At 41.1% G+C, this 23,886-nt stretch overlaps 1 protein-coding gene across 1 annotated transcript in view; it reads left to right on the plus strand.

Annotated features, from left to right (window-relative positions):
• The window catches only part of BBS5 (Bardet-Biedl syndrome 5 protein), a 57,297-nt gene that overhangs the window by 23,628 nt on the left and 9,783 nt on the right, over nucleotides 1–23,886 (plus strand). The window contains exons 3-8 of the mRNA XM_080281001.1: nucleotides 1,081–1,130; nucleotides 2,038–2,165; nucleotides 4,686–4,821; nucleotides 9,508–9,609; nucleotides 9,870–10,061; nucleotides 20,970–21,041. Of these exons, the coding sequence (XP_080137127.1) occupies nucleotides 1,081–1,130; nucleotides 2,038–2,165; nucleotides 4,686–4,821; nucleotides 9,508–9,609; nucleotides 9,870–10,061; nucleotides 20,970–21,041 (680 nt within the window). The remainder of the gene's footprint in view (nucleotides 1–1,080; nucleotides 1,131–2,037; nucleotides 2,166–4,685; nucleotides 4,822–9,507; nucleotides 9,610–9,869; nucleotides 10,062–20,969; nucleotides 21,042–23,886) is intronic.

Below are 23,886 nucleotides of genomic sequence, written 5' to 3' on the forward strand. Positions count from 1 at the left end.
TCTGCAGTTTGTGAAATGGAACCAAAAATGTTAAAAGTCAAAATGGTGAGTGAATCACTGTGTAACCTACTTTACTAAACACTTTGTGGTGGTTGTTCCCACCAATAATTCTTTATGGTTTCTGGATTGTTTCAAGTCTGTGGCATGGTTATCTGAGATGAGGTAATGGTTGTACTGTTGATGATTCAGAATTCAGTATTGCACAAGTGTAAATATCTGTCTATCTATTTATTGCCAGTGTAGATATATACAGTAAACCCTCAAAGATCCGGACTTCAAAGATCCGGATTTTGCGAAGATCCGGACCATTTCTTGGCAGATTTTCAGTTTAAAACATAGGCTACAAGATACACAATTTATTAATTAAAATTTACGAAAAAAAAATTTGTACACATTATTATACTATCCTATTAATTTTTTACTGTATTGGCAAGGTGAATATAAAAAATAACTGTTTGTTTTTATTTTGCATTAAGTTATACCTAAACCACCATAAGTTTTCTTTCATATGAGCAAATTTATATAATTTCTGGAAGATCCGGATTTTTCGAGATCCGGACAGGGTTGTTGCCTCAATTAGTCCGGATCTTTGAGGGTTTACTGTATATATATATTTTTTTATTTCAGTTCAGTTCAGTCAGGCACAGAGATCTAAGTTAGTAAGACATCATTTACTGCTCTGTCTTTCATAACAGCTGATGGCAGAGGCAGTTGTATTCAGAAGTCACCTACTGTAGTATCAGTTAGGGATTTATAAAAAATAAAAAAAATGCCCACATATTCCCTTCATTTTGTTTTAACTCAGTCAGTTAGAGAACGTATTACTACTTTATTTTTGCTTTTTCCAGACATATGCAAGCTGCCTAGTAGCTCCTGCGATAAATGTATTAGGGGAAGATTGGAACTCTGACTTTTTTTTTTTTATATAGTCTAAAAGATATCAGAGAGTCATGCTGTAGATTGGTCTCGTCTGGTTTGATTTAATTGTGAGAAGAGAATTTGGATGATATTGTTGGCAACAAGTTTTCCATTCATGATATCTGTATAGTGAATTAATATGGCATATTGATTTAATTACAGCTGTTGGCTTCAACTGCATCCTTAACATTACTACAAAAACAGTTAATTCAGTAAGTGCTCCAAATGATTCAGTGTTTTGCTGAGAGTATATTGCTACTGATTTAACATTTATGCACAGCACACTGTTTACTATTATGGTGCAGTTCCACTGTAGAACAGTTTGGACTCTATAAGTACTACTCTTGAACAGAATTATGCAGCACTCTGAATAGTTGCTTTAACATTACAGAGAGTTTTAGAGTGCAGAAGTATTAATTGTTGATTATGGGGGCTGTTTATAATACAGTAAAACCTCAATATAACGGACTTCAGTACACCGGAATTCGCTTTTATCGGAATTGGGGAGCTACCGGACTAAATTCTCACATTGGTATATTGGAGAAAATTCAATAAAGCCAGAAGCAGTCTGGACTGCCTGACCACTTCAGTTGTGTTCACCACAATAAGGTAAATAAAAGACATGTTTATCTGTGTACAGTACATTATTCATCATCATCATCATTCATTGCCAGATGCCATGTATCCCGAACGGGGTGGCCAAGGGCTTAGAGTTAATTGTTTTATAGGGAGGGGCACTAATCCTCCACCAACCCCACTTATTTTATATATATATATATATATATATATATATTGTACCATTTGATTATTTTAGTGAAGGTATAATACAGTACAGTACTGCAATGGTAGTGAAAACAGTCTAAAAAGTGTTGGTGCGATCCGGACTAATGTCTGATACATCGGAAAAAGTCTGGGTTGGCAGGGGGAAGTCCGGATGTTGCTTTTATTGGAATTTCACTTTTTTTGGAATGGCTTGGGTCCCAGTTAGTCCATTATAGTGAGGTTTTACTGTACGGACATTTTCTGTGGTGGTTTTAAGTAATAATTATAATGCATGATGTATATGATGTTATTGTGCAGTGGATATTCTGTCTATGTGTATTGGTTAACTTTTTTCAGAAACTGCGAGGACTGACTGAGGCTTTGTACATTCTCACCAAGGCCAACAATACAAGATTTGAGTTCATCTTCACAAACCTGGTTCCTGGCACCCCACGGCTCTTTACATCAGTCATGGGGGTGTATAAGTTAGTACTGTACATTACATGCAACAGTCAGTGAGTTTTCACATTAAAGGCTTGGGCTTGTGCAGGCAAAGGGCTGCTTTGAGACATGCTTCAGATTCATGGCTGAAGGTTTCTAAGCACAAAAAAGCATTCACTTCTGACTGCATAACAATTTTAGAATGAATCTTGAACAACAGTAAGTGAAGAAAGATGCTATCCTACAAGTAGCATTAAAATTATACATCTTTAAATGAGGATTAACTGTTGTTTAGTTTTCACAAGATGTAGATCTTTGGAATAAACTCACCAAGGGGATCTTTCAGAGATCAGATAAGCCAGCCCAAATATGTGAATGGTAACAGGAAGAGGAGGAAGTGGTTTTGGACACTAGAGAGAAAATATTGATATATGCTGTTTCAAGAGACAGGGTAGAAGGGGAGTTCAGCTAGATATGTAATAGGGATGTCTGTGTGTACATTTATATTTATGTTTAAAGACCATTGACTATGCTAACAGGTGTAGGGTCTTTTGCCAGATATCAGCTCTCTGTGTGTTGTGTTGTGATAGATTTAAGTTCTTTTGGAGAGGTTAGGAATTTGGAGTAGGTGGAGTCGAGATTATAATTACCTATACTCAGTCACAGAGTGTGCAGTGAGGTTGGATGGTGAGGATATGGAGAATGTGAGTGCAATCAAGTACTTGGGTAGTGTGATGAGTAAGGATGGAACTTTGGGGGATGAAGTAAATGAAAGGGTACAGCAGGGAAGGAAATGTTGTTGGTACACTGAAAGCAGTGATGAGAAATATGGAGGTGAGTATGGAAGTTAAGAAGTCACTGCATGATGGTATTGTGATCCCTACCCTGACGTATGGAAGCGAGGCGTGGACCTTGCAAGAGGGGAACAAGTCAAGAGTGAGAGCAGTGGAAATGAGTTACTTGAGAGGAGCATGTGGAGTGACGTGGAGGGACAGGTTGACGAATGAAGAAGTGAAGGAACGTTGTGGGGTAGATGTGGATGTGGTTGAAAAGATTAGGAGAAATACACTGAGGTGGTTTGGACATGTGGAGAGGATGGAGAATGAAAGACTGACTAAGAGGGTGTATGTAGGTGAGGTGGAGGGAGGGAGAGGGAGGGGTAGACCGAGGATGAGGTGGAGGGATGGAGTTGAGAGGTATATGAGGGAGGGGGGGGTGAGTTGGGGGGAGGGGAGTCAAATGGTGGGTGACAGAGTGACTTGGAGGCGTTTTGTCTGCGGCCACCCTTTGCGGGATTAGGGCGTCGGGCTATAGATAGATAGATAGATAGATAGTTTTTTTTAATGAGGTGAAGATGCACTTGACAAGTTTGTGATGATTGGCTGAATGCAACATGTCCAAATAACATTTACTAACCCAAATTTCCCCCTCAGATATATGTTGTCAATTAATAATGCTAGCGAGTAAAGAGATTATGAAATAACGTTGCATTCAGCTAATCATGACCACGCATCTTCGCCGTGATAAAAAAAACTGAGTATAGTGATGAATGGATAAGGTGTTGGAAGTGAGGAGATTGAATGGAAGATACTAATTATGAAGATCCTGGTTGATAGTTATATTCTGGCTATTGTATCTGCTTATTTCCCTTAAGCTGGGCAGTGTGAAAGGTGAAAGATAGTTTCTAGGTTAAATAGTTCCTTGTAGTGGCCTAACTAGGTAAAATAGAGATTGTGGTGTTGGGTAGTGATCTAAATGGATATGTTGATGGAGAGGCTTATAGGTACGAGGGATTGCATGGTAGGCTGGGTTAGGGTACTAGGAATGATGAAGGTGAGAAGAATTCACTGGTGCACTGGATGTGGTTGGAAGCAACACATTGTTTACAAAAGGAGGGGATTGAGTAGATATGAAGTGGGAGGTGCTAGAAGACAGAGTGATTACATTTTTAGTTAGGGACCCTCAATAAAGGCACGTAATGATGTGAAAGTGATGGGTGGGGAGGAATGTACCTCACAGCACAAGATACATGTGTGTATTATGATGTGGAAAGGAGGGAGAGAAAAAGTTCTGTATCTTGAGAAGAAGAATCTATAAGAGAGGAATCAGAATGTTCAGGGTGCATTTCATGACGAGATGTATGATGTATGTCTTGAGAAGAAGAGTTTGTAAGAGAGGAAGGAGAATGTTAGAGGATCTCATTTCTTGATGAGATGTGTTGTATGGATGAGACTGCATGATACAGTAGTTGAGATGTATTGAAGTGTATGAATCAGATATGAAGCATTGCAGAATGAATCTGTACTTTCCACTTTAAAGGCAGTCTTCATTATAAGTCAAGAATGTGTTTGAAAAAAAAAAAATAAATAAATTTTCTGTATAATTTATTGTGAAAATTAGGGGAACTGGCATATCAGCTTTATGGGCAGCAGTAGAACTTTCTTGGCCAGGTTTACGATGGGCTTAATAGCAATAATTACCATATGTAAAAAAAAGAGAGAGAGAGCCAGTATGAGGACATTTGTAGTGTAGTCCAATACCCAATAAGGTTATTCCTTCCACAGGGCATATAATTCCTCCAAAATGTACCGAGAGCTGAAGCTGCGTGGTGCCATCATACAGAATAAGCAGCTGCGGATCTTGCCTCAGGAACAGATATTTTCTCGAGTTAATGGTGTCTGGAACCTTTCAAGTGATCAGGTACAATTGTATTTTCTTTTCATTTACCTTTTACTGCATTGAGTGATAACTATATAATCATCATCATCACCATCATCATCCTGACCTCCTTTCCCACCCTAGGGCAGGGTGAGGAGTAGCAATGTCCAGACAGCCACGCTTCGATTCACTCATCATTCAAGCCCTTGGAATCCTGGCTCTATCAGATACACCAAAAACATTCACCACGTTCTGTAGCTTCATACAAACATATTCAATAGAGTCTGTCCGGACGCTGCCACGTTGTTCATCCAGCCAGCTCAATCTCTTGTCAGTTCCCTAGTCTCACCGACTTCCAAACCTCTCTTCCTCACACACTCATCCACCATATCTCTCCACCTTCTCCTTGGCGTACCTCATGTTCTCCCTCCTTCAGATTCACTCAGATATACTGTACCTTTTTCACCACTCTGTTGTTATCCATTCTCTCCACATGACCATACCATCTCAGTACACTCTCTTCGATTCTGGTGTCCACCGACTTCCTCACTCAACGTCTTTCACAAATCACATTATTTCGTATCCTTTCCACCCTCTGTACTCCACATACATTCCTCAGCAGTCCTATCGCCACTGCTCTTACTCTTGACTTTTCATTTTCATGCCACACCATAGTCTCACATCCATATGTTAAAGTTGGCATTAACACTCCTTCATGCAAGCCTTGTACAGCTGCAACACTCAAGCCTCTGTTTCTTATCAAGGCCTTCATTGTGCCAGCTACCTTTCTTCCTTGTGTCACTGTACTTTCAACTTCTTTTGTATATTTTCGTCTCTTTTCTATCACTGTACCAAGGTACTTGAACTCTCCCACCAATTCCAGTCTCTCTGTATTCACTGTAACATCGCACTGGGAGTCACCTTCTCTCTCAATAACCATCACTTTACTCTGTAACTATATTACCAGCTAATAAATGGCAGGTGGTTTGGTGGGTTAAGGTGCTTCAGCCAGATGTGGCCCATAAGGATTTCAGTCCAAGGAATAGTTGGCATTTATTGCTCACATAATCAGTAAGAGGCAAATGACTGATCACTCTCACCTTTCGACAGAGTATGGCACCATTCCTTGCTGTCCAAACTCCCTTGCTATGGACTAACATCTTTTGTTCCTTTGATTTCTTCATATCTTAGTGATAGGAAAATAAGAGTAAAAGTAGATGATGTATATTCCAATTTCAACTCAATTAATGCTGGCATGCTGCAGGGGTCAGTTCTGGTGCCAACCCTATTCCTGGTTCATATTAATGATCTCTTATCTGTCGTTCACAATCCCATCCACTTATACGCAGATGACTCAACACTACATAGGTCGTTCACACTCAGACATCCATTTACAAAGTCTAATATCTCTACCTCACAACTTAGTACAGCCATCTCCATAAATCAAGACCTATCTACGATCAGTGAATGGGGACAAAACAACCTTGTCTCTTTTAATGCTAGTAAAACTAAATATATACAGTTTACTAATAGACAGTATGGTAGGTGGGGGCGCTCACCATCCACTCACTCAATGTAGTACTGCTGTCGGGTGTCTGCCCTTTCCTCTCCTCCATCCTTCTTTCCTTCCATCCTCTTCTGTCTTCCTTTCCTTCGTTCTTTCCTTGTCCTTCTGCCTGTGGGTAACTTTACACTCCCTCTTCTGTCTTTCTTTCCTTCATTCTTTCCTCTTCCTTTTGCCCGTGGGTGACTGTACACTGAGTGACAAGCCAAATGGTTTCCTGTACACCAGGAAACCATTTACTACTCTGGGTGGTAACCATATAACCAAATTTTGGCTCCTGGTGGTTTAGTGGGTAATTACTGCGCTCCAATCGGATTGAGCCGGTGAAGGTTTAAATCCAAGGGATGGTTGGAGTTGATTGCCCATGTAAAGCCACTCAGGGATGAGTGAGGCTGGTCACTCTCCTCTTAAATTTCGGGACCAACTGCCTAGCCCCGGGCTCCTACACTTCTCATGGGGCAATGTAGGATTGGATGATGGATGGATACTAATAGACAGATTTTGCCAGATTCGTACATTACCTTCAGTGTTACTAATATTCCCATCTCCAAAAGTATTAAAATTCTTGGCGTATCACTTAACAGTGCCCTCAGCTGGACCTCTCATGTTAGATCACTTGCTAAAACTGCCTTAAGGAAGCTTGGATTGTTGTACAGAGTCTGTAACTTCTTCACTGATGAGCATTTAGCTATAATTTATGAGAGTCAAGTGTGCTGTCAGCTTGAATATTGCTCACCCTTGTGGAATGGATGTGGAGAGGTTGCATTAAAACAACTAGACAAAGTTCAGAACAAAGCTGTTTGAATTATTAACAACTCGGCCATTGCAAATAAACTAGCTCCCCTTCAAGTAAGAAGGAATGTTGCATCCCTTGCATTATTTTACAGATTTTTTTGGGCAAATGCTCAGACAAAGTCGCGTCCATGGTGCCACCTCTCCATGCCTTCCCTCATGCTACACGGGCATCTGGTAGCGCTCATGACTGGAATGTCACACAGCCATATTGCAGAACTTCTGCCTATCAGAATTCTTTCATTCCCCGAACTGCATCTCTCTGGAACTTGCTTCCCCAGAGTTGTTTCTTTCCAAATTTCAACTCACAGCTGTTCAAGTCTAACTGTTACAGATACAGTAATCCCTGTACATTCCAGACGCCCAGTTTCTGGACTTCCCACTTACTGGACATTGTGGGCCTGGACCTTTGGAACCCAAAAATGGCCAGAAGAAGACAAAAATACCCCCCAAATCCGAATTTTTTCACACCTATAATTTGAAATTACCGTGCGCCACGCAGTGCCAAGCAGCTGTTTCCACCACGGCCCCTTTACCCCTTCCTTCCTCCCCCTCCCCTCTCCCCAGTCACGGTTGCCATTTGGTATTTTTCATTACCAAATGTGGGCCAATTTGGTACTGAAAAGTTCTTTTGGTAGTGAATCAGCATGATCCATTACCAAACAGATTTTTCAGATGTATGAAGATATAGAGAATGGAAACGGTGGACTCTGCTTTCTTTGATTAATCTCCTAGCATACATAGTGCAAAAATAAACATGCTGCTGATTATAAGGAGAGTGATTATTTCCATTTGTACATATAATTAGTGAAGAATAAATGCTTCCTTTAAGAATCTGGTAATGAAAAGTTAAATTTGGTAATGAAAACTTAGGAGTTTGGTAATGTGGCCGAGTTCAGATCTGGCAACCTGTCCCCAGTTACTGCCTAACCTTCGTTCTGGGAAGACGTCCATCGCAGTGGATGCCAAACGTGCTCGTTTTTTATGAATAAACAGTGAATAAACTGCAATACCATGAGTGCAAAGGATTAAGTGTGGAGTGAGTGTGGAGTGCAAAGTGGTGGCTGAAACTGGCGGTTGAAACTGGCATGGTGATATGAAGAAGAATGTGCAGTGTTAAACAGTTATAACTCACAGTGCAAAGAATTAAGTGTAGCACAACACCGGATTACTAGACGTGCTTCAAGGGCATTGTCAAAACAACCTGAGTCTTAGAGAGTTAGAGGAGGCGGTCACAGACGTGCTGTAAGTACAGTCCCCTGTACACTGCTAGGCCTAAGTATTTTCCATACTTATAATTCCTCATTCTCTGGTTCCTTTTCATTTATTTCATGCTTTATGTCCATTATTGGTGTGAATAGGGTCTTAAATAGGTTTAAATAAGTGCTATGCATGTCCGGTAGGGAGTTATTTAGGTGGCTTTCAAAGTTAGGCTGGGTTAGGGTCCGTAAGTACCAGTCCAGGAACCAGGGGCCCAATTTCCGGATGGGACCACTTTCAGGACATGCCTTTGGCTCTATTACATTGGATAGTGGAGGGATTACTGTATTTTATGAACAGAGAACACCAGTAATCTGGTGTATGGATTATTTCTTTTTTATTCATTTGTTTTTCCTTCCTCCATTCTGTTATTTAAAAACAAAAATAAAATAGCCCCTGGCCTGTATGCCATGGGGCAGTGAAGGGTGATGATGTAACCTGTTTCCTTGCATTAATTTATTTCATTCAGTACTGTAATGCTTTTTCTACGTCAATTTCCAATCCTCACATTTTTACACATTTACTTAGCATATAAAATTATCTTCTTGTCCCCTACACCTCTGGTAAAGCTAGTTCCCAATTAATGTGGTCCAACCCCAGCCATATTGAAAGGCCTGAAATTATGAAAACTTCATTATCATTGTCATCATCTGCTGTAGCAGGTGTATAATGATGATAATGATGATATTTACTATCATTTCATAAGACTGGGAAGGATCCAGAAGACTAGAAGCTATGATTCTCATTGACATTTGTTTAATGTTCTGATGAATAGAATATACTACTTTATATGCTGTATAGCAAATTAGTAATGTTGTCCATAATTCAGATAGTTTTGTCATTTAAAAGAATGGCAGCTGACTGTACTGGTGCTGAAAGTAAGCAGGTTCAATAACTGCTTGGTGTAGGGTGGAGAAAGTGACAGTATTTTGAGTAACAACAGATTATGGCAGCATGATAAGCACCTTATTCTTATACAGTAAATATTTCACATTAAACACCCCAAATTAACAAATTCATACTTTCATAGCTTCTTATGTTTGGGGATTTTGACCCTCGTATTATATCATAGTACTGTATATGCTGATTGTTTTGTGCATTACTTTCTACAGGGCAACTTGGGAACATTTATCATAACAAATGTACGAGTTGTGTGGTTTGCCAACATGAATGAACTGTTCAACATTTCACTGCCGTATCTACAGATTGCATCAGTAAGTATTGTTACGTTAGGATGTCAGTGAATTACCATCTATTTCTCATATAAAGTTGCTTTTGATTAAGAATGATAAAGTCTGACTCTCTCTCTCTCTCTCTCTCTCTCTCTCTCTCTCATATCTCAGCATAACTCCAACTCTTTGGTCATGAACCAGAAGCATTTTTCTCCTAAAGTTTTTTCTTTTAAAATTGCATTTTGTTTGTATATATCATAGACTGTAATTGAGGACTGACCATACTTTACATGGGATAAAAGGTGAAGGTGCGAGAGTCAAAGTTTGGGATGGCACTGGTGGTTGAGAGCTGTGAGGCCAGTGGGGGATATGTGCTGGGCTTTAGGATCGACCCACCAGAGAAACTACACGAGGTGCACAAGGAGATTGCTGCCCTTGACACAGTGTACTCTCAGTGCCCAGTCTTTGGCGTGGAGTATGTTCTGCAGGACAAGGTAAGGTTGTAAATCCTATGACATTTGATTGAGGATTTCATGTACTGTATATTGTATATTACAGTGGGCACTTAACCTCTTCAGTACAATGTCATTTTTTGTTCATTGTACCACAGATGATTTTACTCAGCTTAAGAGATATATTTTTAACTGTAGATGCTAGATATAGTTCACTTAAATTCTTCACTTCAAGAGATCTCCTGTAACCCATGGAGTGGCAGCCAAATCTCCAGCTATGTATATATGGGATGTCAACCTCAGGAGAGACTATGCCAGTTTACAGTTTCATTCCAGATTCTCTTATCGTGGCTGAGAAAAGCATGCATTGAAATCTCATTATGGCAGCCCTCCTCTCATTCTGCCATCACAAGCACCGTCATAATTTCACTTGTGATGCCGTGGAGAGTGGTAACGTACCATTCTTCGTGTGATGACATCACACATATGCCTATTTGTCTACCATTGGAGGTGCTATCCAAAATTTTCCAGACCAGTGCTATATAAAACTGCAAACTCACTATAACTATTATTGGCTGCCATCACCCTCGAAGTAGTTCCTTTGCGCGTTGATACACTGGTCTCAGCATTTTCTTCATTGTTGGAATGGTCTCTGGAAGTCCTTACTTGATGAGAGTGTTGAACACTGCCTGCTGTTCCTGCTGGATGTCCTCATTGGTATCAAAATGACGCCCTTTCAGCTTGATCTTCATTTTTGGAACAGAAATAAGTCACAGGGGGCCAAATCCAGCAAGTAAGAAGGGTGGAGGACAATAGCCATGTTGTTCTTGGCCAAAAACTGCTGGTTGTTGAGTGCACTGTGAGCTGAGACATTGTCATGGTGAAGCAGCCAGTTGTTGTCCCGCCAAAGGTTGGAGCACCGCCCTCTCACATCTTCACTCAGTCACCACAAAACATCACGGTAGAAGTTGAAAATGACAGTTTGGCCAGTTGGGACAAATTCCTTGTACACAATCCCCATGATGTCAAAGAAAACAGTCAGCATACTCTTGACATTGCTTTTCACCTGTCTGGCTGATACATGTGTACAACAGCAAACAAACAAATGTTACTTTTTTTTTTTTTTTTTGTCCGACTCTGGGCATAGGCTTCACAGCCTGCTTTCAAGGCCCAGTAGTCCTCCTACATACCATACACCTCTCTACATGTCACCACTTCGGCGCTAACACCCACCGTCCATACTGAATACATGCTAAGGCTGTCTCATACAGGACTGGTGTACTGGTATTAGCGGGGGTACTTTTATGACATGTCGGCAGGTCATCTGGTAGACCAGGAAAGTCTGCTTTTATGAAATTCAAATCCTTAATCTGTTCCCTGCCCCAGCCGGGATTTGAACCTGGGTCCATCAGGACTGCAGGCCACATCTCTACCGATTCAGCCATCGCCTTCCCATGTCCTCCTAGCTCCATGCTGCATGGCACACTGACTCACAATATATGTTAGTACTGCCACCTAGAGGCACATCACACTACTACAACCCATTTAGGCATCAAGATTCCAGTCTAGAAAATTTTGTATAGCACCTTGTAAATGAAATTATGTACGAGTTACTGCCCAAAGTGACTCGTATATACTGTAATATCATTTACCAGATGATCCACTCACTCGATGTAGTGCTACTTTGGGTGTCTGCACTTTCCTCTCTCCCATCCTTCCTCTTCTGCCTTTCTTTTCTTCTTTCTTTCCTGGTTCTTCTACCTGTGGGTGACTTCACACATCCTCTTCTGTCTTTCTTTCCTTCATTCTTTCCTCTTCCTTCTGCCTGTGGGTGACTCTACACTGAGTGACAAGCCAAATGGTTTCCTGTACACCAGGACACCATTTACTATACTGGGTGGTAACCATATAACCAAATTATGGCACTTGGTGGTTTAATGGGTAATTAAGTTGCTTCAATTGGATTGAGCCTGTGTAGGCTTATATCCAAGGGGTGGTTGGGGTTTATTGCTCACATAATGCCACTCAGGGATGAGTGAGGCTGGTCACTTTCATCTTAAATGTCAAGACCAACTTGCCTAGCCTTGAGCTCCTGTGCTTCATATGGGGCAACATAGGATTGGATGATGGATGGATGGATGGTTACTGCCCAAAGCGAGGACTGATAGAATATATTTTTTTCTTCACTGCCATATATCCTGCTTATATGTGCAGGACCCAGTATAGATTTGGGTTGTTTTTTCTGAATTACATACAGTACTGAGAAATTGAACACCAGGGAGGTTATAAGATGGGTTTAAAGGGGATATTTCAGGAAGCCAACCAGGGTCACTCTTATATTACTTTACCTAACTTTTCCCATGTCCAAAATCAGCCTAACTATAGTTCTTAATTCACTCATCAGTTGAAGTCAAGAACTAATTTTTAACATTCATATTACTAATTCAGTAATACTTTTAGCATAATTATGGCACACAGTCAAAACACCTGTACTAAGACAACCCAAGGTCAGCTTCCATGCATTGAAATATGTGGCATCACTTGTATTTTACCCATTTTTTTCTCTAATATGCATAAAAGCTCCAGAAACAGTGATTATAATTCACATTAATAATGCACTCATGATATTTGCATAACTGTGTCACTTTGCAGGTAAGAAACAATACCCAGGTGCACTAAGCTTAATTTTGCCCCAGCATGGCAGTTGTCAAAACCATCCATCCATCCATCATCCAATCCTATGTTGCCTCATGAGGAGTGTAGGAGCCCGGGGCTAGGCAAGTTGGTCCTGACATTTAAGATGAGAGTGACTAGTCTCCCTCATCCCTGAGTGGCATTACGTGAGTAATAAACCCCAACTACAGGAGTAGACTGTAGCACCAGTCAAGCAGGGCAGTACTCCCAGGGTGGGTGGAAAGCTGATGACAGGGAGAGCTAGAGCTCCTGTTTCATCAGTCCTCTGGATAATTCCTGACCATTCCCTTTGCTGAACTTTTTCAGTGTTTCAGTGACACAGAGAGTAGGCCAGCGTGCTCTCTAATACATGTTTCTCTGTCAACACCAAACTGCATGCACTGTACACACTACACTCCCTTTTCAAAATTTTATCTTTCTATCTATTGCCAGACGCCTCAGTCCCGTTCAGGGTGGCTACAAACAAATCGCCTCCACGTCACCCTGTCCCCCACCATTTCACTGCCCCGCTCCCAACTCACCCCCCCCTCTCTCATATACCTCTCCATTCCATCCCTCCATCTCATCCTTGGCCTCCCCCTCCCTCTTCCCCCCTCCACCTCACTCACATACACTCTTCGTTAGTCTTTCACCCTCCATCCTCTCCACATGGCCAAATTAAAAAATTAAAATGGTGTATGTTAATGATGCCACGGAGTCCCGGGGGGGGGGGCTATAAATGCCCCCACCATCCGCCCCTCTCCTGGTGACGACTCTAAGAGCTGCCTGGAACCACTGTCTGACTCACTTCTTCTTCATTTCTGCAACATTTGCGGCCTTTCCTCTAACTTTCTCTTTGTTGAACATCACCTCTCCTCCTCTAAACCTCACCTTCTTTTCCTTACTGAGACTCAGCTGTCTGAGGCAACTGACAGCAAACCCTTTTCTTTATCCTCCTACTTTCTCTATACGCTCAATCCTTGTAAATCACGGCAATTTGGGTCTGGACCACTGTTGCAATTTACAAATTCCGTGGTTTATAAATGATAACTCTTTGTGAAAAATGAATTTGGGTCTGGACTTTGGCCAACCACCCCCCACAGCACCCTACCTACACCTATCTAGGCACCATCAAACACAAACATACAAATTTAGGAATATTCAGTGCATGTATTTAGTAGAAATAAGCAATGTTAAGGGATCTCACCTTAATCCTATGACAATATTGCTTAAGTGAATGGAGTGGGGTGGTGTTGGGAAGAACTTAGAACCTCTCAGCATGAGGTGGGGGTGCTCCCTTCTCAACACGACAAATGAGCTCCAAACGTTTACTGTACGACAACGTCGGCTGCTTCTTGATGCCATACTGCTTAGAGCGCTTCATCGGGGGTTCGGGAGGGGCCATGGAAGGTAAGAGGCGGGGGGGAAGGTGCACAAATAAAGGCACGTAGCTCTCGTACTCCACGGCGATGGTCTGTAGTGTGTGGACTGATGGGAAGAACAACGACAACGTGGCGGCATTAGTATGCGCACTTGCCACCAGGGACGGGTGATGATTGGTTGTTGGGTCGCTATTTTCAAATTGAATGCTGCAGTTTACGATTCTCCTCATGAAAAGGCCCACTATGGTGCCTAGGTCCGCGATTTTCGTTACTTAACAGCGATTTAAGGGTGCCGGCAGTCTTACAGCCACTTAGCCGTGATTTACGAATCCATGATTTATAAACACGCGATTTACGAGGATTGAGTGTACTCATTTAAAAGCCAAAGGTGGCTGTTGTGTATATGTATGCAACAACTTATCTTGCTCTCATGTTCCTGAACTTGATTCTTCTGAATTCTCTACTCTCTGGCTTCGGCTCTCCTGTCATTCTCTGACTAAATATATCTGTGCTGTTTACTTGTCCCCTAATTCTACTGTCTATCTATCTATTGCCAGACGCCACAATCCCGTAAGGGGTGGCCATTTGACTCTGAGTTATTTGGTTTACAGGGAGGGGCACTAACCCTCCACCAACCCACTTGTTGACACGTAGGGAGCACGTATGGCTTGGTTATATGGTTACCACCCAGCGTTGTAAATGGTTTCTTGGCTTACAGGAAACCATTTGGCTTGTCACTCAATGTAAAGCCACCTGTAATGGAAAGAAAAGCAATAAGATGTGACAGGAAAGATGGGAGAAATAGGAAGAGAGGAGGGCAGGCACAGAAAAAGAATGATAAAAGCTAAGGAAGAAGTAGGCAGCACTGCATCAAGTGAGTGGATGATGGTGACTATCAAAAATTCTTTGACTATCTTACTTCTACGATGGAACACATTCTATCCATTTCTCGTTTCTCTGAAATCTCCATTCTAGGAGATTTCAATGTTCACCACCACCTTTGGCTCTTCTCTCCTTTCACTGATCCACCTGGTGAACAAGCCTACATCTTTTTTATCCTTAATGACCTTGAGCAGCTTGTACAGCACCCTACCCGTATCCCTGACCACCTTGCAGAGAGCTCCAGCATACTTGACCTCTTCCTTACAACTAATCCTTCTGCTTACGCTGTTAATCTTTCCTCTCTGTTGGGCTCCTCTGATCACAACCTTATTACCTTAACCTGTCCTGTCGCTCCAGTACGGCCTGCAGACCCTCCAAAGAAATGTCGACTGTGGCACTTTGGATCTGCAGATTGGGAGGCCCTCAGGCAGGACTTCTTTGATTTTCCCTGGAATGATTGTTGTTCCCATGGCTGGAAGCCATCTGAGTGTGCCTTGCGCATTACGGAGGTTATTCTCTCAGGCATGGAAGCATACATTCCTTTCTCATATCCTTTAACTAATGCAAGAAAGCAGTGATTTAATCACACTTGTTCTAATGTTGTCTGCAACAAAGAGAAGGCCTATTAAAGGTACCAGAGCCAACCCACCCCTGAATCACATTTTTGTTTTGTTTCTGCCCGGAATTGTGCTAAGTCTGTTCTTCACTATGCTAAAAATAATTTCATCCATACTAAATGCTCTCAACTTTCCAACTCGAATTCTTCCTGCTCCTTCTGGCACCTTTCCAGAAACCTTTCTAACAACTTTACCTCATCATCCTTCCCTCCTCTTTTCAACTCTGATGGCTCTGTAGCTATTTCTTCTACTGATAAAGCAGATCTCTTCACTCAGACTTTCTCCTCTGGTTTCACCTTAGACGATTCTGGTGCTGTTCCTCCACCACTTCCTCGCTCTGACTTCCTCATGGCTGGCATTAAAATTTCTTCAGCTGATGTATTTTCTGCCATCACCGGCCTCAATACTAACAAGGCATATGGGCCTGATGGGGTCCCTCCTGTTGTCCTCAAGAATTGTGCTACTATGCTTACACCCTGCCAAGGTAAACTCTTTCGCCTTTGTCTTTCAACTTGTACCTTTCCGTCTTGCGGGAAGTTTGCTCTCATTCAGCCAGTCCCAAAGAAGGGTGACCATTTCCAATCCTCTAACTATTGTCCAGTTGTTTTAACATCCTGTGTCTCAAAAGTTTTCGAGTCTGTTCTTAACAGAAAAATTGTAAAGCATCTTTCCTATCACAACCTTCTTTCTGATCGTCAGTATGGGTTCCGTCAGGGATGCTCCACTGGCAATTTTCTCACCTGCCTTTTAGACTCCTGGTAATCCTTCTTTTGGGACTTTGGCGAAAACTTTGCCATCGCACTTGACATCTCAAAGGCTTTCGATCGAGTCTGGCATAAATCTTTAATTTCCAAACTGCCCTCTTACGGTTTCTATCCATCTATTTGTGCCTTCATGTACAGCTTCCTTTCTGGTTGTTCTATAGCCACTGTTGTAGATGGACATTGTTCTTCTCCTAGATCTATCAACAGTGGTGTTCCTCAGAGCTCTGTCCTATCACCAATGCTCTTCCTTTTATTCATCAACGATCATCTAAGCTGTACATCTAACCCTATCCACTCGTCCGCAGATGATTCCATCCTCCACCTTTTCATTTGGTTCCCGCAACATCCATCCCAGCAATTACTTCAACAAACAAAGGATGAGGCTATGGCACACTCAATGTCTGACTTGGTTCGTATCTTTAACTGGGGTAAAAATAATCTTGTTGTTTTTAATGAATCAAAGACTCAGTTTTTACACCTGTCAACCTGACAGAATCTTCCACAGGAGTACCCACTAATGTTTAACCCGTGGAGAGCAATGATCGTTCTGTAGGTACCTGCTGGGAAGCGACGACTGGGCCGAAATTTCGAGTCTTAGAGAATTGAATGAAACACACATCATCATCTTGGAAATGTTTGCGTGCATCCGGCAGTATATATATATATATATATATATATATATATATGACCACATAAATTCACATGGTTGTGAGATCAAATAGCCAGAAGATGAACATCTGGTGGCGCGAGCAACCCACCACCCGTGGTGACTGGGGCAAGGAATGGGGCATTTTTTGGGAAAAACAGCCTATATTTACAATGGCCTTGGCAATGATCATGCGATTATTGTCTCATCAACCTTTACTCTCTCTCTCTCTCTCTCTCTCTCTCAAACTACGATAAATTACCTTACACACGGCCAACAAAGCATATATACAATTTACCCATAACTCTCTCTCTCTCTCTCTCTTTCTTTTTCTCTCCAAGAGAGGATGGGAATGGAGAGTGAAAGACAAGAAGGACGTCATTCATTCATTCCAAGGGACGAAGGGACGCTGTGCCATTCCTCTGTTTTATTCTCTCTCTCTCTCCCTCTCCGAGAGAGGAGGGAGGGAATGGACAATGACAGAGAGAGGAGGGACAGCTGTCACGCCTATGTCCTCATTCGCGCAAGGGATGCATTATCTGCTGTTTCTATATTCTCTCTCTCTCTCTCTCTCTCTCTCTCTCTCTCTCTCTCTCGTGTGTGTGTTAGATCCCTTAGTGCCTAGTGTGGGGTTGGAAGCGTCATGGGAGGAAAATGAGGAAAATTTATGTGTGTGCTCCATAGTGTGCGCGCGCGCATATTCTGAGCGTATATGGGGCAGTGCGTGGGTGGTATCGAGAGTTACCACCTGCCCCTATTTCCCATACAAATTTCAGCCACCTACTCCTTGTGGCACAGCTTTGGTACGCCTTTGAAAATCGTGCTCATTTCAGGCCTATCGCTTTTGATTCTGATAAGTCCCAAATGAGGCCTATCTCCCTCAGCGGGTTAATAATATCCAGCTCAAGCCTGCATCCTCCTTGAACATGCTTGGAGTTTCATTCACTCGGGATTTATCTTGGAAAGATCATATTACATCTCTTGTAAAATCAGCTTCCAAGAGATTAGGTGTGCTTAGCTGACTCCGTACCTTCTTTACTCCTGCACAGTTGTTGACTTTGTATATGGGTTTTATTCACCCCTGTGTAGCATACAACTCTTATGTGTAGGGCAGCTCCCCACATACAGCTCTTCTCAATATGGTGGAGTCAGAGGCTTTTCATCTCATTAACCCTCCTCCTCTTACTGGCTTCGTTCAACCTCTGTCTCTTTGCCGCACTGTTGCCTCTTTATCTCTTTTCTATCGCTGCTTCCATGGTCACTGCTCCCCTGAATTGCCTGCTTGCATCCCTCCACCTCTACGACGGGCGCATAGCACCCTTCTGGCAACAAACTCTCATCCCTTTTCGGTCCAACTCTCTAATGCAAGAGTTAACTGTTACTCCCAGTCCTTCATTTATGCAACAGGTCAACTCTGGAACTGTCTCTCTCTGTCTATATTTCCTACTTCCTATGATCTTCAGTCTTTCAAATGCAGTGTGTCCAGGCATCTCAAAATGAACAGATCTTGAATTTGGCTCACTTATGTATTTTTGTTTTGTTTTTTTTTTTTTTTTTTTTTTTTCTCTTGGAAGGAATTGTTTGTGGGCTCCTAGCTTTTGGTTCCTTCTTACTCACATAAAAAAAAAAAAAACTACTCCTTGGATATAAACTTACACTGACTTAATCCGAATGGAGTGCCTTAATTACCCACTAAACCACCAGGTGCCATAATTTGGTTATATGGTTACCACCCAGCATAGTAAATGGTTTCCTGGCGTATAGGAAACCTTTTGGCTTGTCATTCAGTGTAGAGTCACCCATAGGCAGAAGGAAGAGAAAAGAATGAAGGGAAGAAAGACAGAAGAGGGAGTGTAAAGTCACCCGTAGGCAGAAGGAAGAGGAAAGAATGAAGAAAAGAAAGACAAAAGAGGAAGGAAGGAAAAGAGGAAAGGGCAGACACCCAAGGCAGCATTACATCAAATGAGTGGATGGTAAGCATCCCCACCTACCACCATGGGCAAATTATCTAGCTCAGGCAGGGTATTAACACCTTGGTGGACAGCTGATTTAAGAAACTCTCAATTGTCATAATTGTTTGGTGGTCACTACTTTTTAGCAGAGTTGATAAAAGCAGCGTTTCGAGGCTAAAATGCATACTGAGAATTTAGAGCAAATTGATATACTACTGATGCAGCTTTTGCAAGAGCACATACAGTAATCTCTCACTTATCTGTCATTGCAATATTAGGCACCTTTTACTCTGCTCTTTTAAAATAATATCTGGCAAAATTTGGCAATATTCAGCTCAGAAATGTTAAGCAATTGGCAGTAGTATGCACTTTCCAGCGATGAGTTGTATCATTTGGCTCGTACACAGGACCCAGTCAGCGCGCAGGCAGAGCCAACCAATCACAGTATGTTGTGGGAGCCGCCCACCCCACATGCCAAGCCTACCATCACTCTCTCACTCTTTCCCTTGGACACTGTATAGTGAGGATGTATCTGTGCACTCTGCATTTGTGACCCATGTGGTGGCTAACCCCTAGTGCTATGATTTGAGTCTGGCCTCTCATGCCTTGCTCAGTGCTGTAGTGCTGTGACTAACCTTGTGGGCCCCTCAGTACTCTGTGCCCTATTGCTGTGACTACTGTTTAGTGAGGATATATCTGGACATATCTGCCCTCCATTAATGCCAACACTAGGTGAGTACAATATGATTATGATTATGTTATGTACTGTATCAATATTGTATTGTATTTTATGTTTGATTTTAATCTTTTATTCATGGGTAATATTGTTGAAAAGTTTTTAGGATAGAGGTTCGAGACAAATAGCATAGGATAGTCACACATTATCTGTTTCATTGCCGAATGGATAGCCAATTGGGGGTACCTGTGCAATATCCGGTGTGAGGGTTGGCTGAATTATGCTGGATAATTGAAAGATTACTGTATAGGCATTGTCTTCATCAGTATAAAGTTATTTCCCAGCCTTTCAAAAGCACACATGTGCATTTTTGTCCACAGAAGTATTAAAAATGGCAGTCATTAAACTGGGAAATCACAAATTGGTATATGCATTCCTGGTCCTGACTGTATATCTGTCACTTCAGTGATAGAAAACTTCAGTAAAGGTTTTTTTTTTTCTTTTATCACACCTGGGAGGAGGTATGAGGGCAGGTACTCATGCATTCCATGGGTTGAGCTGAGTAGCAAAATCTCATGTGGTACTGATTCAAAAACAAAAAATGTCACTGGACTGAAGGAATTAGACCTTCATTAAACCTAATAAGGACCCATTACTGTAGTTAATTAAAACTGGCTTGGTGACAATCCCATGGCTGTATTTTATAATGTGCACTAGTGTTATGCTGCTTTTACCATAACTTGGCCTAAAACCGCCATCTCTCCATCATAAATGCTGTCTTTTGTAGCAATAGATTAATACTAGAATACGGTGCTAGTCATGAAGAGGTGGTATGGAACGAATGTAAAGCCATAATGCTAGTCTTGAAGAGGTGATATGGAACGAATGAAAAGCCATAACCTTGTCCTTTTCTGTCACTCTGCTACATGAAATAAGCAGCAAAAGGATGCAAATCTTTGCCAAGTTAAGGTAAAAAGAATATAGTGATGAAGCCACTTCTGTAGTAGGAACGCACTTCTTATAATTTTATTTCATATGCTGTAAGTGCATACAGTACTTCAGCAAGCATATGCAGCATTTTTAGTATGAAATATTACTAGTTGTAGCTGTTTAATCATATTGTTTTGTTAATCATATTGTTTTGTTATGTATTGAATGAAAACTATATTACTTTGCTTTATGTGTAGATTATTTCTCCATAATGATGTTGAATATTCTTTTAAAATATGTATATACTGAAGTTATGCATCAGTGCAGTGGCATTTATTTTCCAGAAAATTTTAGTAAATAATATGTATTTGGATGCTAATTGAACCCAGTTAGGTAAAAAGGATATGATACAGCTAGTGTTTTTGCAGGGGACTGTAGATTTGGATGGTATGAATATGAACTCAGTTCCTCGAGCCTTTATGTTGGTCAGTGCAGACCAGGTAGGCAAATGATGCTTCGCAGTACATGATCTTACCCTGCTAGTGTCATACATGTTAATGCAGTTGCTTCATAGACTTTGCATAGTGAATCTGCTATATTTTGCCTTATGATGTGCACTGCTCACAATATTCTGTTACATACAGTATGATGTATATGCATTGTTGTTGGTAGATCACAATTAGTTATGATTGAAATTATTTAAGAGTACATCATGGTGTATCAAGCAAATTTACAGTATTATATTGCTTATGCAGTACAGAAACACTGCATGTCATAATTAATTGCAAGTGCATACAGAGTTGGTACTTCAGTAAAACTGCTAAGTTTGACAGTATGATTTTGAAATAGTATCCAACATAATAATGTATATAGCATAAACGTTTGTGGGTTACTCAGCAGAAAAAAATATTAAATTATCCTGTACAGTACTTTCATTTCTTTAATGCTTACTAGCAGTTTGCATTTTTGAAGGAGAGGGGCCTTCTCAGTGTATATGATTAGGAAATAATACTCAGGTAAAATTAGCAGGCTTTCCTAAATATATCTAGCAGGGTACTCAGGAACTGCCATTGTTATACCCAGCAGCTTTGATCCAGCATGGAAGGGTCAGATCAAGTTATTGTGGTTCCTTGAGTCTCCATCAATGCTTTTTTTCTGTTTATTTTGCAATTGATGATGCATGATGTCTTATTTGTTCTTTCTTTGACTCTTTACCACTACATTACTGGCCCAAAATATGATCGGCAAACCAATATATTCAGTATGGTACTTTTCTCTGTAAATGAAGAATTCACAATCACAAGGCAGAACTTACTTAGCATGCAAATATTGATTAAGCATTATTTCTGTATAGCTCTATGTTCTCATGGATCAGAAGTGCTCAACTGGCTCTTTCAGTGTTTCCTCACGCATTATATGCCTAAGAACTAATTCTCATGTTGGGGGTTTTCATACAAGGCAAATGTGTATGAAGTCTGTCTTTTATAACTATTTTCATACACCTGGCTATGCTGCACACTAATGATGTATGGGGGTAAGGGTGGGTAGGACCATGCAAGGAGGATGAGAAGGTACATGTATGGCATGGTATTAAATGTATTTTGGATGAGGTTTGCTAAACTGCCAGGTGCCTTGAGAGTTCCCCACCCCTCAGACACTAAGAGAGTTAATTTGTGGAGAAGCTAATGGATTCTTGATCCCTCTGTTGCAGCGCAGGATGGGCATTTTATCAGTGGAAGGGAAAGCCACAGCTCTTATGATTACTTCATCACAAAGAAACAGTAGAAGGCTGAGGGATAGGATTTGATAAAGCCAGTTGAATGCATCAGATACTATACTAGAGTTATGTCTTTTTTTTTTCATTATATGGTTGGCTATATTAGGGATGCTGGCAGGCATGGCTTACCCCCCATAATCATCGTTGCTTCATATTACCATGTGTGACATAATGTATTTCTCATCTTCCTTTCCCCATGAACAGACTTCATAGAACAGTTGGCAGATATTGGCTTGATGTACAGAAAATAAGGGCTTAGTTTATATGATGTGATTATACATTATATATAACTCACATTGTATGTAATATACTGAATTTTTTATTATTTCATAACTGGAGCTATCATGGGTATGAACTGAGAAGTTTGGGTGGGGATTTGATGTACAGTAGTAAATATCCAGCCTATTCATAAGATTACAGTATTACTTGATGCAGATTAGGAGAAATACACTGAGGTGGTTTGGACATGTGGAGAGAATGAAGAATGAAAGACTGAATAAGAGGGTGTATGTAGGTGAGGTGGAGGGAGGGAGAGGGAGGGGAAGACCAAGGATGAGGTGGAGGGATGGAGTTGAGAGGTATATGAGGGAGGGGGGAGTGAGTTGGGGGGAAGGTAGTCAAATGGTGGGTGACAGAGTGACTTGGAGGTGTTTTGTCTGTGGCCACCCTTTGCGGGATTAGGGCGTCAGGCTGTAGATAGATAGATAGATAGATAGATGTGTATACAATATACTGTATTAGTTTTAGGACCATCATATTGCTTATTGTTCAATATTGTAGTACAGTACTGTAATCTGCATGGCCACCAGATTTTGTAAAGAAGACAGAACTTCTTTTGTGCCATTGTTGCCCATTTTTGTTAAGGGAGTGTACCTTTGGAGATGGGTTGAATTATTTTATATGCAGGACCATATGATCAGAAGTTTTAAAATCATGTCCATTATGGCTATAGGATTCATCAGTATTGAGACCTGTATTTCAGTATTTTTTTATAGCTTTGGATAATGCAATTTTAATGTACTATATGTGTCTTTGGTAAAATTTAAATTTTCTGGGTGTCACATTTTGCCTGGATATTTGCAATACCTGTGTAACATTGGTTATGTTGAATGCACCCACTTTGCATGTATATTTTAAAATACTATAGTGTAAATTATTAAAGTACTTTTTCTGAAAAATTAGTCAAATGTAAATTTTTCAGATTCAGCATTTACTCATTTACTCACCATTCATGCATGGTTCATATCACCCAACACTAGTTTATAAGAACAGCCTTTTGTGGAAGCCACCCCCCCCCCTTTTTTTTTTTTTTTTTTTTTTAAATCTGCAATATCATTTGACACCTTTGAAAGAAGGGTTGAGGCAACACACTCCTGTTCTCCACAAAAATAGGGAAGTTGGGGATTCAAATAGACACCACCAACAGCTGAGGAGAACACTGTAATGACATTGATGTGGTGGAAAAAAGCCTTTGTAACTCTGGCTAAACTTTCACAAATACTGAGTCAGCATACTGTAGGCTCAACAGAAGATTGTATGTGAGTGAGGTGGAGGGAGAGAGGAAGAGG

The sequence above is a fragment of the Coenobita brevimanus genome, chromosome 87 (assembly GCF_032717465.1).
Source record: "Coenobita brevimanus isolate Jiangsu-jjx chromosome 87, ASM3271746v2, whole genome shotgun sequence".
Lineage (NCBI taxonomy): Eukaryota > Metazoa > Arthropoda > Malacostraca > Decapoda > Coenobitidae > Coenobita > Coenobita brevimanus.